Source organism: Ambystoma mexicanum, chromosome 5p (genome assembly GCF_040938575.1).
Source record: "Ambystoma mexicanum isolate Mex_15411 chromosome 5p, UKY_AmexF1_1, whole genome shotgun sequence".
Classification (NCBI taxonomy): Eukaryota; Metazoa; Chordata; class Amphibia; order Caudata; family Ambystomatidae; genus Ambystoma; species Ambystoma mexicanum.
Window position 1 is genome coordinate 997,498,371 of NC_090930.1, and position 18,404 is coordinate 997,516,774.

General features: G+C 46.4%; 1 protein-coding gene across 1 annotated transcript in view; it reads left to right on the forward strand.

Moving 5' to 3' along the window:
- Positions 1-18,404, forward strand: part of RIOK1 (RIO kinase 1) — an 862,653-nt gene that overhangs the window by 228,016 nt on the left and 616,233 nt on the right. Inside the window, exons 5-6 of the mRNA XM_069613474.1 lie at positions 1,546-1,588; positions 14,339-14,431. Coding sequence (XP_069469575.1) covers positions 1,546-1,588; positions 14,339-14,431 — 136 coding nt within the window. The remainder of the gene's footprint in view (positions 1-1,545; positions 1,589-14,338; positions 14,432-18,404) is intronic.

The window sequence follows — 18,404 nt, forward strand, 5'->3', positions numbered from 1 at the left end:
CACCATGCTAGACGCGGTGCCGCATCGCAACCCGATGAAATATAACAGAGCAGTGTTTTGTCGGTCGTTGCTTTCCAATGTTCTCAGTGTAGACTAGCTGCTCTGCATGCTGGACTCCAGAGACTCCTTCCTCATTTCACTGTGCTCCATTTCCCACTTGTTCATGCTCTTGGTCCTTTGGTTCTCTGGGCAGCTATTCTGAATTGGTTTGCCTGAAAGTTGGATTTGGACACTGGACTGCTTTGGATTTGTGGATGTTGGTTGTGTTCACCATCATGTGGATTGACTTGGCATTGGACTTGGATTTGTCTGTTTTTAGATTGCCCTTGGATCTTGGATTCGGTTTTGTGAACTCTTGGTACAGATTTTGACTCAGACTATTCCACTGGCTTGTTTTTCTTGGAAACTTGAATTTGGGATTGTTTGCCTGCACCAAGTCTCACCCGGATTCCTGTGTTGGATTGATTTTGGATTACTTATGGATTTGTTTCATGGAGCATCCCCCTATGTTTGTGAAGCGCTCGGTTGCTTACCAAAGCTAAGTCTGCGCTCAATAAATACCTCAACAATAATAATAATAATAATAAATAATATAGTAATAACTTTCTTATACTGTAGACTCCCTGTCTTCATCATTAGGTGAAACCATGTTACTTCTACATTCTGCAGGTAACGTGTTTAAAGGGCTCTAGCTCTACAGGTAAGAGAACACTAGTCTGCATTTTGTTAACCTTTACTGCATCTATCTTGCATCTAGGGAGAGAACCTGGTGGTGTTCCTCGCAATCTTTTGCCTAAATTCATGGTGCATTGACTCTGTGAATTCTCTTTCACTGTGCGGTTGGGAGATGGATCTTACCCGGTTGGGAGATGGATCTTACCTGCCTAAGGAGCATAGTTCTGTTATCCTGCCCGTTGTGCACCTGGCCATAACAGCGGGTGTGCATGGGTGCCGCAGTTCCCCTCTCCCTCTGCTGGTTTCTCGATGCCTGCTGCTGATCACTGAATACTGTGGTGCAGGTTGTTGGTGGTCAGTTTCAGATTTCTTGTTTCTGATGAAGGGCGCTGGATAATGATTCTCATTTTGATGCTTCTTGCTGCTTTCTCGCTCAGATGATGTGTTTTTACAAAAAACATAACCACACTGAAAAGCATCTTGCATAGAAAGCATAGCTTCAGACATAGGTAAGTGCTGAGATGCATGCTGGCACAAGGGACAGGGTAGACAGGAATTGGGCCCTCTCAGCAGCTACTATCCTCAAGGTTAGGACTGTTCAGGACCCCTCCCTAAGCTGCTCAGCCCTGGCTGAGAGGGTCTATAATCCCTCTTTGACAAGGTTGAAGTATTGATCTTGTTACAGTATTCTGTTTTGTTTTAGAAGGTCTATTTACTCAAAGTCTGAGAGGTGGTGACATATCCAGAAGCATTAGGGTGTGTTTTGTCATTTTTTAGTTGTCTACTTTACGTTGTTTTGGTTAGTACACTGAAGTTTATGGTGTTACGAAGTCCATTTGAATTAATTAATGATTTTCTCATCCTCTAAAGGTACCGTGTAAAGGATAAGTCAGACCGTGCGACAGTGGAGCAGGTAGGCATTTAAGTTGTTTGGAAAAGACTTGCGTGTATGCTCAGAAAATATCACAATGTTTTCTGTTTTCACATTCTTTTGACTGTATTATGGTAGTGCACCAAAACTAGTGATGTGTGTTTATTCTAGGCATTAGGTACTACTGAGTCCCAGAGTTTAAAAGCATGCCTTCCCGCCAGCACTTAAATCTGACTATGGCATTGCCCTGTGAGAAACCTAGGGGTATTCTCCAATTTAAACCCAGAGAATCCTCTATTCAGGTGGCCAGTGAAGGGCCATCGCTCTTGGATCCCAACGCTGGGGGCAGACGAGCGAGAGAGGATCACCTGAGAAGGGGAGTCCGGGGTTGTTCTAGGGTGAATACCATGGGGAGTGACGCAGCATTTGGACTGGGCAGTAGAGAAGGAGGAGAAAGTCCCAGACGCTTTCATGGGATATTTTCATCCAGACCCCGTCTTACCCCATGACTTTCATCCAGACCCCGTCTTACCCCATGACTTTCCCTCAAAGGGAAGGAAGAGAAAGAAACCTTGATCTAAAGATAAACTGAACCGTTTTCCAAACCATGACGTTAACCTTTCCTCTCTTTCTTCAAAACCTAGAGGATATTTTGTAACCCAACCATCTCCTTTCCGGTTACCTTCCTCTAATAAGACTCTAGGACTAGGGAGACGGGGTCAAGCACCTATTAATTGTCGTTACCCCAATACTCCCAATCAGAATAAACATCAAACAGGACAGAAACAGGCCGTTGATATTAATATCCATCCATCTCCTACCCATCTAGAATACGGGGAATATTATCAGGACCCACACTTCTACAACAGAACAGTAGGGATAGGAAATCATATACCAAAAGGGGAAGCCATCCCATTATATAAAAACAAGGTTAGAAGACCCCCCCTATCTCCCATGTCGATTCGCTGATAAAATCTCAGGAAACACATCCAACTCACAACCACCTTGTAACTCCCCGCCTCTTTCTCATCACAACCCAAGTTCCCCTGCCTCCGTCTTTATAGGGTATCTCAACACCCCTTCTATCTCCCCCTCCCCATTTTCAGATAACACTGAGGCGAGGAGGAGGCCACTAAGAGCAATACAGACTACCCATAGAAATAACACAGGGAAAGTAAGGGCAACCTACTTTAGAAAAAACTACTCTCACGAATAGTCAGGCAGAGTTAGGCATTGGTAGGTAACCATTCACACCTGACTCCACTTGACTGTGCATTCAGCTATAAAACGTGTGGTCAGTCACAGAGACTCAAACGAGCAGAGCATGTAGTCCGGACCAGTGGAGTCCAGAAGTAGGAGCTCCAGGCAGGAGGGAAGATGGCGCGCAGAGACGCTGGCCTGGTGTGTGTGAGCTGCAGCGTGGCTAAGGAGACGTGCCTCCAGGGAGCCGGAGAAGCGCTGCCTGCATTCCACAGGCTAGGTCCAGCAAAGTGCTTGTACCCTTGTGGCCAGTGATGACCCCAAAGGGGCAGGTGCTTAGACCCTGACCTCAACCCCGCATTGCCTGGAGAAACCGCCTTTCAACGCGACGGTGCCGGTGAGTTTCATGGCGAGTGTAAGAGAAACTCTGGAGCATGCGTTTAAATGAGAGCGGAGCAGGACTAAGGCACAAACGGGAAAAGCGGCACAGAATCGGAAAGAAAGAAAAGTGTGAAAGTTAAAAGAGAAAGCAAAAGAAAAGCAGTGAGAAAAGCAGATCAGACCGAAAGGCAAGTAAAAGTCAGATTGAAGCTGAAAGCGAGAGAAAGTGAAAAAATGCAGCAAATGACCCGTAGTGAGAGAGGGGCACGAGAAAGGCAATGAAAAGTGCCTAGGGCACGCTAAATAAGGCGCAAGTGTGCACAGAAAAGAAAAGCAGATCAGCAAAGTGCCAGGGGCACGTTAAAGAGGGTGCAGGTGTGCACCGAAAGGAAAGCAGACGAAAAGGGATGCAGAAAGCATCTAAAGGAAACAAAAGGGTAACTGATCAATGTGAGAGCAAAGGGAGGGGCAAGACGGTCAGAGTGGTCACGTGTTATGGAGAATTCCTCTCTACCTTAGAGACCCCCAGCAAATTTGCTGGATTTTGAGGACTTGAATTTTTAACCTGGAGAGAGTGAGGCCCTTTTTTCCCACTCTCTCATGTATTCTTAATGTGATTTGACCTCTGTGTATCTTTTGGTTGTGGAGTCTGACAAACTCCATAGGCATCATCTGTTACATTTTGTCACAGTGCACCTTCAGTGCAGTGACACAGGAACGTCTTTCAGATTTCCCCAACGTTTAAATACCTTCTCTTGAATAAACTACTGTTTCCAAGAGCAGTTAAGTGAAATCGACTTTACTTACATTGTAACTTTCTAGAACCAGCACATGCTATTTTACAATAAGGGCGCTGGAGGGGTTACTTAGTTTCTCCAGCATTGGATCTTTCATGGATTCACATGCTTAGAATATTCCTCGTCGTCAGACTGGGATCTATCTGCATTGCAGACTTTGTTGTAGAAATTGGATGAGAAGTTGCCTCAGGTGACAGCTCTGACGAGACCAGGCGTCGACAAGCTAGGTCCTTCCCATCGACCAACTCTGACGGCGGTGCCGTCCCGTCAAGGCCTTGAGCTGCTGGATTCCAAATCAGAGAGTCCATATCGGATATATCTTTATCCCCCTCTAGAGACCCGACCTGGGAGTCGGAAGCCGAAATGGAAGCTCCAAGGAGCCCAGCCCAGCCGTCACCCCCGGATGACATCGGTTCTTTCCACGCTATGATGAGTAAGGCTTGTACCGAATTTGGACTAGCCCAGGAGGAGGAGAAAAAAGACTGTTTTCTGTTCGATCATATGGGGAAAAGGAGGAAGTCGGTGTTTTCAGTCCCCATATTAGATCATGTGTGGCAAGAAGGACTTCAGACGATGCGTCATCCGTTCTCGGAGCTGGCATTAAAAGGTAGACTGGAGAAGAAATGTAAGGCTCCCGAGTCCACCCCCAAATGTTTGTCCTCTCAACCAACCCCAGAGTCGGTGGTATCAGCGGCTGCAGCAAGAAAAGCAAGGTCTCCGCACAAATGCACGACTCCTCCGGAGAACGAAGCCAGGAGGCAAGATGCCTTTGGCAAGAAGGTGTTGTCGGTGGGTGCAACAACAGTGAAGGCGGCCAATTCTCTAGCTATTATGGCCAGGTATGATAGAGAGATGTGGCATCGTTTGGCACCCATACTAGAACATCTCCCAGACGAACACAGAAAGGCAGCGATGTTATTCGTCCAAGAAGGGGAAGAGGCCTCTAATCACTCTATTAATATTGCTGTGGACCTGGCCGAATCGGGTTTTAAGCAGGTTAACTGGTGTGGTTCTGAGGAGACAAGCATGGCTAAAGTGCACCAATTTTCGACCTGAAGTGCAATATAAAGTGTTGGATATGCCTTTTGAGGGCGACCTTCTTTTTGGTGAAAAGTTGGACGAGGCCTTGAAAGGCATGAAGGAGGACTCTGACACGGCGCGCTCTCTGGGAGCCCTCCAGAGTGGTAGAAATTTCTGTTCATTTCGCCCCTTTAGAGGAGCGCCAGGAAACTCATGGTTCTCGTCATCAAGGGACCGTGCCTTCAATAGACCGTTGTACTCTTCGCAGGGCTACAGGCGGGCTTCTCAGACCGCAGAAAGACGTCGAGACTATCGAGCATCTAGTAAGAGGGGAGGTTACTCTAAATCTAATGACCAGCAATGACGGGTTTCAGAACGCCCTGGGAGGCAGGGTGTCTCACTGTGTCGACGAATGGGAGAAGATAACCTCGGACCGGTGGGTTTTGGACACTGTAAAGTTTGGTCATTCCTTACAATTCAAAAGCAAGCTGTCGCACATTCCACCAGTGTTTTCGCTTCAACCCCACCTGAAAGTTTTAAGACAAGAGGTAGTACTTATGCTACAAAAAGGGGCTATAGAATTGGTACCTGCGTCTCAGAGGGGTCAAGGAGTGTATTCCCGATAGTTTGTGGTGAAGAAGCCCAACGGAAAATGGCGTCTCATTCTCGACCTCAACAAAACGTTAAAAAATCTAACATTCAGAATGCTCACACTTCAGGAAGTGATCTGGTTGATTCAACAAGAGGATTTTCTGGCAACGTTGGATCTCCAGGACTTTCACATTCCAATGCGTCGACGACACAAAGTTCCTAAGGTTTGTAGTCGGGCGGACCCACTACCAGTTCACAGTGCTCCCTTTTGGACTAAAATCGTCTCCCAGGACGTTCACGAAATGCCTAGCCCCGGTTGCAGCATGGTTGAGAAAACAGGGACATCATGTTTACCCGTACCTGGACGACTGGTTAGTGAGGGGATCGTCCCCTATGTCAACTCTGGCAAGTCTAGAAGCTACCATGCAGCTTCTGCGATGACTAGGATTTGCGGTAAACTTCGAAAAGTCCTCATTGACTCCGTCAAGAAGCTTGGTGTTCTTGGGTGCACAGTTCGAAACTCAGTCAGGACTGGTGAGACCATCCGTGGAGAGGATCCACAGACTCAATCAGCTGGCAAGGCAATGGAGAGTCAATACCAAAGTGTCAGTAAGAAAATGTATGCCGATACTAGGCGCCATGGCCTTGTGCATCCCTTTGGTGAACAACTGCCGCCTTTACATGAGGCCAATTCAAGAATTCCTGGCAGACCAATGGACCCAGAGCCAGGGACTTTGGTTGGACAAACTGACCGTCGACGACGAGCTCCTGCGGGCACTTCGATAGTGGCAAGTCTTCGAAAACCTGTCCAGAGGGGTTGCCCTGCAAGAGCCGGAGTTTCGCATGACCATAGTGACGGACGCGTCGCTGACCGGATGGTGGGCACATCTGGGTGCTCTCCAAACGCAAGGCCGGTGGTCGTCGGAGGAGTCGCTCCTTCATATCAATGTGCTATAGTTGAGGGCAGTGCGTTGGGCCCTGAAAGCTTTTCTACCGCACATAAAAGGGTCAGTGGTGAGAATATTGACAGACAATACGACAACAAGGTTTTACTTAAGAAAACAAGGAGGTACTCGCTCCAGAACTCTTTCCACCGAGGCTCAGGAGGTATGGCAGTGGGCTCTGCAACAAAATATAACCATTGTAGCCCACCATCTTCCGGGAGTAAAGAACGTGCAAGCGGATTCCCTCAGCTGGGAAATGGACCAGATACACGAATGGGAACTGGACGATCTTCAGTTGTCGAGGATTTTCAGAAAGTGGGGGCAGCCTTCTCTGGATCTCTTTGCAACAAGGGAGAACAAGAAATGCGAACAGTACGCCAGCAGATGGCTGCAGATCAATTCACTGGGGGAAGCATTCTTCCCGTGGACGGACAAGGTATGCCTTTCCCCTGTTTCCACTCATACGGCCGACCCTGCAGTGGATTCACAGATACCGATGTTGAGTGATCTTGGTGGCTCCTTATTGGCCGAGACAGGCATGGTTCTCCGACCTGCTACAGCTTTCAATAGCGCGGCCGGTAACGTTTTAGAAAGTCCCGAACCTCCTGTCCCGGGACAAGGGAATAGTGTGGCACCACGACCCGGACAGTCTCAACCTGACAGCGTGGCTCCTGACTTCTCGGAGTTTGGTACACTGAATATTTCATCGGATTGCCGTCGAATTCTGCAAGTCACGCGAGCTCCGTCCATGAACACTTCATATGCATGCAAGTGGAGGAGATTCTGCGTGTGGTGTCAAAATCAGCCGGGGCTGCAGCCCCTTAATATAACTCTGGAACAGCTTCTACCATATTTGCTGCATTTAGCGGAGAGTTGGTTATCTTTTTCATCGATAAAAGTACACCTAGCAGCCATTTCAAGGTTCACGCGGAGAAGACCGTCGTCGCCGTTGTTTAGTGATAGGCTGATAAAGCACTTCATGAAAGGTTTATTTCGTACATTTCCACCGATTAAACGCTTTCCTCCGACCTGGAGTCTTAACTTAGTGTTGGCGGAGCTAATGAAAGCTCCCTTTGAACCTATGGCTTCCTCGTCTATGAAGTTCTTATCGTGGAAGTTGGCTTTTCTGGTAGCTATCACTTCAACACGACGACTCTCGGAGATACAAGTATTGGTCATAGATCCTCCATACTTGATGTTCTTTAAGGACAAAGTGGTGCTGGCAACCAACCCTCATTTTATTCCGAAAGTTCCTACTCTTTTTCATAAGCATTCGTCAATTGTACTACCTACCTTTTTCGCGACTCAACAATTCAGGACTGCGCAACAACTGTTTGTGGCTTATGGTCCGTCGACGAGAGGAAAGGCAATCTCAAAACAAGGACTAGCTCGATGTCGACGATTGCTTTTTGTCACTCCAAGGCGGGGAAACCGCTAGAAGGATGACCAAGAGCTCATTCCACGAGATCAACTTCGTCTTCGGTGGCGTTGTGGGCCGGAATTCCCCTGGCAGACATTTGTCAAGAGGCATCCTGGTCGGTGCAACATACATTTACCCGCCATTATTGCCTCGAACGGCAGCATGCAGACGATGTACAGATGGGACGAGCAGTCCTACGGCATCTGTTTCAATGAGGTAAGCCCTATTCAGGGGAATGGCCTTAATATATATATATATATATATATATATAATTTATTATCTCTCTCTCTCTCTCTCTCTATATATATATATATATATATATATATATATATATATATATATATTTATTATCTATATATATCTTAATGTATATTGTGGTGGTTGTTGTTTTTTAAACCAACCTATAAGCGCTGCTTTTTTGAAGAAAAAAAAAATGTGTGCTTAGGATGGTATTGGTTTGCATTCACACCGCCAAATCAAGATTACTGCTATACAATCTATTCTAAGCATGTGAATCCATGAAAGATCCAATCCTGGAGAAGGGAATAGTTTCTTACCTGTAACTCCATTTCTCCAGCATTTGTATCTTTCATGGATTCACATGCGCCCGCCGGCCTCCCCTGAATGCAATATATATATATATATATATATGTGTGTTAAAATCTGAAGGGAGCCGCAGGGGCGGGGCATTTATACCGCTACGTCCTATTGGGGCATGCTTAAGCAGCCCAAAACGACGTAGATAGGACAAAAAAGTGTCGACGTTTTTCCTGTGGAAAACAGCTTTTTAAATGTACCGAGGGTTCCGAGTCTGACGGCGGGGAATATTCTAAGCATTGAATCCATGAAAGATACCAATGCTGGAGAAATGGAGTTACAGGTAAGAAACTATTCCCATCCTCTTTGTCTAGCTTCTCATGTAACATTTTTATGTTATCCTTTCCTCGATGAAAGGCTGGTGGCAGTGGTTTACTTTTAACTACTGTGGTGTGTGCATGTACCGCGGGCTGCGTTCGCAGCTGCAGTAAAGCACCCAAGGTTGCCATTTTTGGCAAAATGGACCCAGTCTTCTTTTTTTGCCATTTCTTTGTGGAAAGTTCCTTCTTGAGATTTACTCTGCGCGCCAAACCAGGTTTGGTCCCTTTTGTTCGTTTTGCCGTTTTGAAAGGCTTCATGAGTGAAGGCCGCGTCTGGCTCCAGGGTGTCTGGCAGGGGCAGGAAGCGAGGGTGGTGCCCAAAACTCCCTGTGCTTAGTCTCCTAGGAGACAGAAATACACTCTTAGGTGATTGGCGGGCTGGATGTCTGGCAAGGAAAGCCACCCTGCAGGGTGACTGACAGCTAGGCTGGAATGAATGGGAGAAACCTGCATAAAAGGCAAGGCTTTTTGGCTTGGGAGGCAGAGTTGACCACTGGAAGAAGGAATCCGAAGAAGAACTTGAAGAAGACGCCTGCTGCAACTCCTGGACTGTTAGTTTGCCCGGTGAAGCCCTGCTGCTGTGCTGAAACTCCAAATTAGTTTCAACTAGAGAAGCCATATAAGGACGACTACTCCCTTTTGAGTTGGTGGGACCAATCAACTCCAAAGTAAGCCACCTGGACATCCTCTCAGAGCTGGTTGAAATTCCACTGCAGTTGCTGCTGGTACCGAATAGACTGGGAGAGGAACACCAGATTGTGTGCGTTGCTTTTAAGTTGGCCAAGAGGTCCAGGCAGATCCTTCGGACTCCCAGGAAGCAGGACTGACAGAGCCAGAGCCACCTCAGCATAGTGCTGTATCCCAGATCCAAGGAAAGCCCATCTCAACAGCCAAGAGTCTGCAGTGGGTCTATTTGCTTAGATGCGAGGAGCTGAAACCGCGAAGTGCCACTGAATAGAAGTTGGTCCTTTTCTGTCGCCGACCGTCCGTTGCAGTGCATGAGTCCTCCAGACGTCCTCTCTCTTGTCCTCACGACTGAGGCCCAGGAACATGGGATCTGCAGAGCTGCACTGGAACAGAAGCCAGCCACAGCACTTTTCTTTTAACCAAAGGTACTGTACAGTCTAAGAGAACTCTTATCGCGTAACCTCACTTGTTCTCTGCTGAGATCTGTCTTGGTTGCTCTGTAGAGTTGCTAACAGTTTCTTTACTTCACAAGCCTGAACAGCTTGTGCCCATACTTTGATTTCTTTTCTTCTACAAGACTTCTAAAACATTGTGCAAGACTTTTACCTACCTCTGAGAAGTGCTTCAGCTCACCTAGACGTTGGCCCAATTGACTTTGGGCTAGCCTGGCTCCCTGAATGGCTCTTCTTCCTGCTGACATTGTGTTTGGTCTTCCTTCCAGGAAGGGGTTAACTAACTTTGCATTGGGGGTTTTTCAAAAGTACTTGCCTGCTTTCAGAATATTTGTGAGATCTCTTGTTTTGTCCTAATAACCTTTTTCTTTGACAAACTCTTAAGTCGGATTCTAAATGCTAACAGTGATATATTAATATCCACAGTGTCATAGTTACTAAAGTCACCTGAGGGTGTAGGAAGTGTCTGTGTGCCATCCCAAAAGGGTACTTACTGACTTATATATATTAAGAGTGTGTATTTTGGAGTTTATTTGTGTTTGGCAATTATATTGCCCCTTCTGAAGAAGGCTTATTCAATACAATCTTGCCGAACAGGAGGCCATTAGAAACATCAGTTGAGGCACTGATCCCTTTAGAGTTAGGGCCAGTCACGCATTACACCAACCCAGGAACCTTAGTAAATAAAGGTTTTCAAACAAACCCATTTGAGTCTGTCTCTCTCTTGATGATATGCTGTCTCTCAGCCCACATGTCTCTTCAGGGTCGTATGGGAGTTTTCCTAAAATCCTACTGGCAGTAAAACTTTAGTAAGCTATCCCAGTGGTTTGTAGATCCCCAACTCTTAGTATCAGTCTGTACTAGCTCAGGACCTTTGTAGTGTGGCAGAGCAGTCAAGGCTTATCTTAAGAGGAAGATGTGAGATGTAGGTAAGTACAATGAATGTTAGCTAGACAGGCACAGCAAAGAAGCACTCACACTTATAATTATATAAAAAGTATATCTTTATTATATTTACACCAGAATCATCTAAAATACTTCAGACGTTAAACTCGAACACTTAGGATTACTTGATGAAACACTTCAAAGGGCGCTAGCCTTTGTGTTTGTTCGCAGTTACTTTTGTAGCAACATTAGAAAGGGAAAAGACAATGTTATTGCGCACATGCGGTTTCCAACGGTTTATACAGTAATACATTTACTCTGCAGAAACATATAGAAAGGTCACTTAAAGGGGGGAAATGGTTAGTTAGTGCAACATGAGCTTAGTTCATGGTTCTAGAGACGGTTTCTTCGCCTAGTAAGTCTTTTAAGTCCAAAAACACAACCCTAGCTAAAGGCAGTTCAGAGAGGACTTGAAGTCATGACAAGTAGTAAATTATTAAGAGTTCCTGTGGATTTCTTCCAGTGTCTAGAGTTATTAAAGCAGCAAGTTAACAACTAACAGGGGCGACCTTAAAACAGACTCGAGAAGGGGGACACGAGCAGCGGCTTGGGTCTGAGGTAGGAGGGGTTTCCCTGGACACTTCAACATGCACTACAACGCTTTGGAGTGACTTTTTGGAATCGGGTAAGCAATACCTTTTTCCCCACAGGGAAACAGTTAGGTTAGAAGAAAATGTTCGTGTTGGATGCTCTGCGATGTTGCAGCTCTAGACCCGACATCCAGATTCCTTGGTCTGATGACTGAAGACAGGACAATGGGCGGGGTCTCGTAGTAGCAGTCTCGAGGGAGGACCTGGGCCTTGACTTTCAGCAACTTCTTTGTTCACCCTGCGGTTTTAGCGCCGTTTCTGCTGCACCAACAAAAGACACGTATGGCCTGGTCAATCTTCTTCGCTTCCTGCAGTACCACACTCGGGTGAGGAAGTCTGGGCGAGTTGGATCAGATCTCTGGAGTTTCCTTACGGGTTCAGAAAAGATTTAGACGTATTCGGCCTGTCCACGACGATGCACTCAAAATGGGCAGCAGGTCTCCTGTTATTGAGGTTCCGCAGCTCTGGAAGCTCCTGGGACCTTAGGAGATGGTTCGTCTCAAAGTTTGTCTTGGGACTGGTTGTTCCCACCAGCCAAAGGGAAGAAGTTGTCCTCTTTGGAGCTCCTCAGTTGCATAGAATACGACATCAGGACAGCAATGGTCGCTGCACAGTGTTGCAAAGGGTCTGCAGGCGTCTCTGATAGCCGCCTTCTTCGGTTACTTCTGTTTCCAGTGGTCGACTTGCTTTTCACTCCAGAAGCCTCACCTTTTATACAGTTCCAGCACACACTCCTCTGCAATTTCTCTCAGCATTTTACCGAAGAGGGTGTTTGGCTGTCCAATCAGGACAGCCAGACCCCCTGTGGGAGCTGGACCTATTCAGGCACTCTGACAGACAAAGGACAGGAAATCTGCTCCCCTACTTCCTGCCCCTTCACTCTTGAGCCTAGACAGGGATACCTACTGGCTTCTGCCAAAGGCAAAACATGCACACACTGCCCTCCCCCTTCCAGAATGGTAGAAGAAGGGCTAACAGAGAACAGTGCTATGTGGGTGATACTCAGCTAATTTTCAGGCTACCCTCGGCCTCCTCTCCTTCCCTCATCTCTGATTGTCTGTCTGCTATCTAGGAGTGGTGTGCCGCCAATGACCTCTGCCTTAATGCCAGTAAGTCTGAGATTTTACTCATTGGCATACCCACTCCCTCCTTCCCTGCAGCTCTCTGGCCGGCCTCTCTTGGCCCCCTTCCTGCTCCCACCTGCAAGGGTAAAAACCTTGTGGTCATCTTCGCCTCCACCCTCTCCTTCTCTCCTCACATCTCTGATGTCTCTAAGAAGTCACACTACCAGCTGCACCTCATCAGAGGTATTCTTCCTTTCCTCTCCTTACTCCAGAAGCTCACCGTCTCCAGAGCCCTGGTTCTCTCTAGGCTGGACTATTGCAATAGCCTCTATCTAAATCTGCCTGCCTCTACTCTCCGCCCTCTGCATCTTATCCAGAACAGGACTGCGAGACTTGTGCTTGGCCTCAAGCCCAGGCATCGTATCTCTCCAGGACTGAAATCTCTGCACTGGCTCCCAGTAGCTGCAAGGATTAAGTTCAAACCCCTCTGCATTGTCCACAAGGCCTTCTGGGGCTGGGGCCACAATACCTTCAACTCTTTCTTCCCAAATATCTTCCTTCTCGAGCTCTCCGTTCATCCGCCTCCAACTCCCTCAGGGTCCGTCGCTTCTCCAAGCAAAAAGTTGGTGGTAGATCTCTCTCCTTGGCAGGGGCCTCCCTCTCGAACAGCCTTCCTGCCTCCCTGAAACTTGAGGAGAACCATCTCCGGTTCCGGAAGCACCTAAAAACCTTCCTCTTTTCTTCTGCTTTCTCTCCCCCTCTCCCCTGCTGAATTCCTGGCTGAAACTGCACTGGCTACCTGGCCACCCTTTGCGACCTTGGGCCCAGGTTCCACCATTTGCACTCCTGCACTGCCTCCCTGGCAACCCCCTCACATGCAGTCCCCACCAGCACTTATGTCTGCTCTTACCTTGCACTTGCCACCATCTGGCCGTTTATTTATCTTATTTATTCTACTATCCCATGTACTGCACTTTCCCCTTTCCCATGTACTGCACTTTCCCCTCTACCTTCCCCCTCACACTTTTCCCTTTCCCCCTTCCCATGCACTTGCGCGATCTGAATGACACCGGGCCTAGTAAGATCGTTGTCTGTCTTCCCTCTGGTCCCCCTCCCTTGCCTCGTTGTGCCTCAAAACACTTGCGTATAGGCGCGTTATAAATGCCATATCATATATCAACCACGCTAGTAATGGCGAAAAAAGAAGGGAGGCCCCAAGTTGTTACTTGGGTGCCCCTATTGTGCACTACCGAAGCTATGGACATAGCCTGAGGTATCCAAAATACACATTAGTTGGAAGAACACGTCCACTGCCACCAGTCATAACTAGGTGATTGCCTATGTGACTAAAAAGTCACAGGAGCAGAGACAAGGGGCTTCTAGGTATCCCATTTTTCCCCCTTAAAAGAAGTCTGGGAAATGTACTTTGTCAGAAAGGCTTGTGGAAGTTCCTACCCTACAACCATCCAGAGGTGAATTACTTTTCAAAACGGCTGTATAAACCTATTAATTTCATATTGTGTGATTTTATCTTAACATCAGTAAATGAAAAAATGTACAGTAGTTGCTTTGCAATCCACTTCATTAACGTTTGATTTAATGTTACAAGCGAAGTAGTGCTCTCAATAGTGATCAGGTGTAGCAAAGTAGTGATCTCAATAGTGATCAGGAGTGAGAATGTGGCTTGGCGTTATGGTATAGTTCTTGGTATCTAATCTGATGGACAATTTTGACCTACGCACATCATTGCATATTTTTTATATTTATTTTACGTTTGCCTCTAGGTATTGGACCCTAGAACTCGAATGATCTTATTCAAGATGTTAACAAGAGGAGTAATAGCGCAGATAAATGGCTGCATCAGTACAGGAAAAGAGGTGAGTTTTATTTCTAACTCAACCTGTTGCATATCTCTTCCTTGTGGCCACACTGCATTTGACTGTGTATTTTCGAGAATGTCTTGTCCTCAAATATTGACCTTATAACATGTATTCCTTTCGTACAGAAAGTGTTTTTAAGAATATTTTTTGCCCCTTTTTTTCGTGACCGAACGTCTGCATACCTCAATTGAAGATGTGAAGGCAAAAAAGTTTCTATAGTCCTGATGCAGCTCGTTGCCCTCAACAAAGCTGCAGGCTACACAACTTTTGAAACTACTACTAGATTAGTATTGGACCAGCCCTTTTATTGATTGAATTCTCACTGATGCTGCATGTGTGCACTACGATTCCTCTAAATGAGGATGGAGATACAAATTTAAATGGCCAGCATTTTACCCATTTTATATGTAGGAAAGAAACCTTATCTACCATTATTTGCAAATTATTTCTTTATCAAAAGGCACATGAATCAGCGATTCATCTCCCTGCCACTTTTATAAAAGTGTATGGCCAGGCATCTAATTACTTATCCACAGTTCACCCTGACAGAGGTAGGCACTCTGCCTCACTTCTCACCATCCGATTGATTTTACTGCCGAATTCCGGAGTGCGCCTGATTGTACTACATAATTATTGCTCAACAAGGATAAAATCCTTCCAGGCTCCAACTTGAGCCCCAAAGCCTCTTTCCAGCCATTATCTCGGCCTCCATTGGAACCCACGAGGGGCTCCCAAACCAAAATGGCCGCCGGCACCTTCTCGACGTCCACCTGACACCAGCGAGCGATCCCTTTGGCCAGTCCCTGCCTATCTAGGCCAATCACGCACCGGCAGGCGAGCGCCGGCTCCTCCACCTAAGGATCCTCTACACAAGGATCCATACCTGTCTGGAGCCTGCCCTGCAGTAAGCACAGGACCCTGGAGGTGCAGGAGCACCCATCACTGCTGGAGCAGTGGGTCAGCAGTCCTGATGATTTCACCCCGACATAGGTAGGCACCCTGCCTCACTTCTCACCATCCGATTGATTTTACTGCCGAATTCCGGAGTGCGCTTGATTGTACTCCATAATTATTGCTCAGCAAGGATAAAATCCTTCCAGGCTCCAACTTGAGCCCCAAAGCCTCTTTCCAGCCATTATCTCGGCCTCCATTGGAAACCATGTGGGGCTCCCAATCCAAAATGGCCACCGGCACCTTCTCGGCGTCCACCTGACACCAGCGAGCGATCCCATTGGCCAGTCCCTGCCTATCTAGGCCAATCATGCACCGGCAGGCGAGCGCCGGCTCCTCCACCTAAGGTTCCTCTAAACAAGGATCCATACCTGTCTGGAGCCTGTCCGGAGCATTCCGTAGCCCGAGCCATAGACCCTGCGCCTTTGTTGGTAAGACGCTTCTGACATTGCGAATTGCCCGCATCTTGTAAGAACTTCATCCTCCTCAAGACTATTATTTGCATTATGGCTACTACGTTGTAAAACGATTTTACTAGTAAGGTCGCCTTGCCTTGAAATGCCCCTTCTGCGCTCACACATATGGCACGCTGACATTTGCCTATGAGGCCCCTACTGTTTGCAAGGCTCAAGACAGACTAGTCACGGCTCACCTAGCACATTTGTACTGCCATTGCTGCCATTATTGTCTGTGATTGACATGTATTTCTATCTCTCACTGGAGCTTGTCCTACCGACTTGGTGCCTAGTATAGACTTGCAATTAGCCCAAGCCATACATTCGCCAAGCCTCCATGGCTGTTTGTCATAGTGTATTCCCAGTTATATCAATTAGTGTCTCATGCCTGCCTCACTTTTTATTCTAATGCCGCCACTGTTTTGCTAGCTGTTATAACGTCCTAATGCCAATTTCCATACCTGTTTTGCTAATTGCTGATAATTTTGATATTGCTAATCTCCATATCGCCTGTAATTACCCTGACATCAGCCTGCTTCATGCTATGCCTAATTAATGCTGTTGACCGATCCATGCCAGTCATTCTCTAGTCGCACTTACCAATCTGTGTCAGTTAGCCGTAATTGAGGCACATATGTGCTATACCCTCTTTGATTTTGGAATTGGAAGAATGTTAAACCAAGTAATACTGCTCTGCATTATGGCTGTTTTCATGCATGCGAACCCTAGATGCCAGGAACACACTGCCCAGTCACTAGTACCTTTCCTAGACCTTAGCTTGCCAACTCCTACAAATACTGGGCCCACAAACCTATCCATACATGACACAGCCCTAGAGACAGTATCCTACGCCTCTCTACCATGTGCCACGTCCAATAGAAATGACAGACTTCGTGCCAGATTAACCAAAGTATACAAACCTTTGAGAAGATCATAACCAGCCACCAATCTTAAAACTAACTGTAAACCTAGCCTGAGACCTAGCCACCTAAAGCTGTCTCCTCCTACGGCTATTATGAATTTGAATACCCATCAGTTTAATAACTATAAACCTAAGTCCGGTAATAATAATTCTGACAAACCCATCCCAGTCAAAAAAGCATCTGAGACCCCCCCCCCCGACCCCACCTCAAAGGAGCACTTCTCAGTGCAAGATCGCTTGTTGCCCATGCTACTGACATTGCTGACCTGATCTCTGAAGGCAATTTGGACGTCCTCGCAATTACGGAAACATGGCTCCATGATGCAGGAGGAACCTCACTTATGATGGCTATACTATAGTTAGACAAGACTGAGACAACGCCCGAGGTGGCGGTATTGCCATTATTTCTAAAACTACTCTGGGACTTAGACTAGCACCAACCCATCTGTCTCAATCATGTGAAGTTCTTACTGCCAAATTTCAGATAAATAACTCACAATCATTTACGATTCACCTAATATATAGACCGCCTGGCCAACTTGGTTCCTTCGAAGATCATCTGCAAAACATAATCTCGAACAACCTTAAACCTACCTCGCAACTAATCCTATTAGGAGACTTTAATTTAGGCTTTAACGACCTAGCAGATAAAAATGCAACAGACATAGTTAACACTATTAATGCACTAGGCCTCTCCCAAAAAGTCAACAAACCTACCCACCTAAAAGGATGAATACTGGAATGGATAGTAGACTTTAACTGCTCTGCTACTATCTCCTCCATCCTGCTGTTATCGTGGACAGACCACTTTCTAGTATCATTCCACCTCTCCACTGTAAGACCCACTCCAATGGATCAGCCTTTAGTGCCACCATGCTCTACTAGAAGCAAAAAAAGTATCACTGCAGAGAAAGTTATCCCTGCCATCTTGCCCACCTTCAATGCACTGCCAGAAAATCTTGATCCAAGTATCCTAGTTCAGGAATTTAATAATATTATGCTCACCACATCGGACAAAATAGCTCACATCAAACTCAGACCTAGTAAATCATTAGCCCATTTAAACAAATGGTTCACACCTCAACTCAAAGACCTCCGATTCTTAAAGAATAAAAGTGAAACCAATTGGAGACTATGCCCCTCTAGCGAGAGCAAAGCTAAATTAACTTCACTTTCCTCACATTAGAAGAAGGAAATTTGCCAGGCAAAACGTAATTCCTACGATGAGCGTATTGCCAACTCTAATTCTAGCATGAAAGAACTCCTTCCATTCTCAAGGAACTAGATTCCCCAATTGCTGTACCTGATGTCTGCACCAAGGACAAATCCTGGTGTACAGACATCCAACATGCCTTAGCCAACAAAATTAACACACTCCAAAATATAATTCAACAAAAAAAAGAAGTACTGAACTTACAGCACTCACCTAATACCCATCTGCCTAATGTCTCACCTCCGGCGCACAATACGACTTTCCATTTTTCTAAAATGTCCACTTTGGAGGTAGAAAAAATGATCCTGTCATTGAAGCCCTCAAACTGCAAAGGCGATATCTGCCCAGCACAATTAATAAAAGATGCTGCCAGAGAACTATCACCATTGATTACAAAACTGATAAATGCCTCATTTGCTACAGGTACCA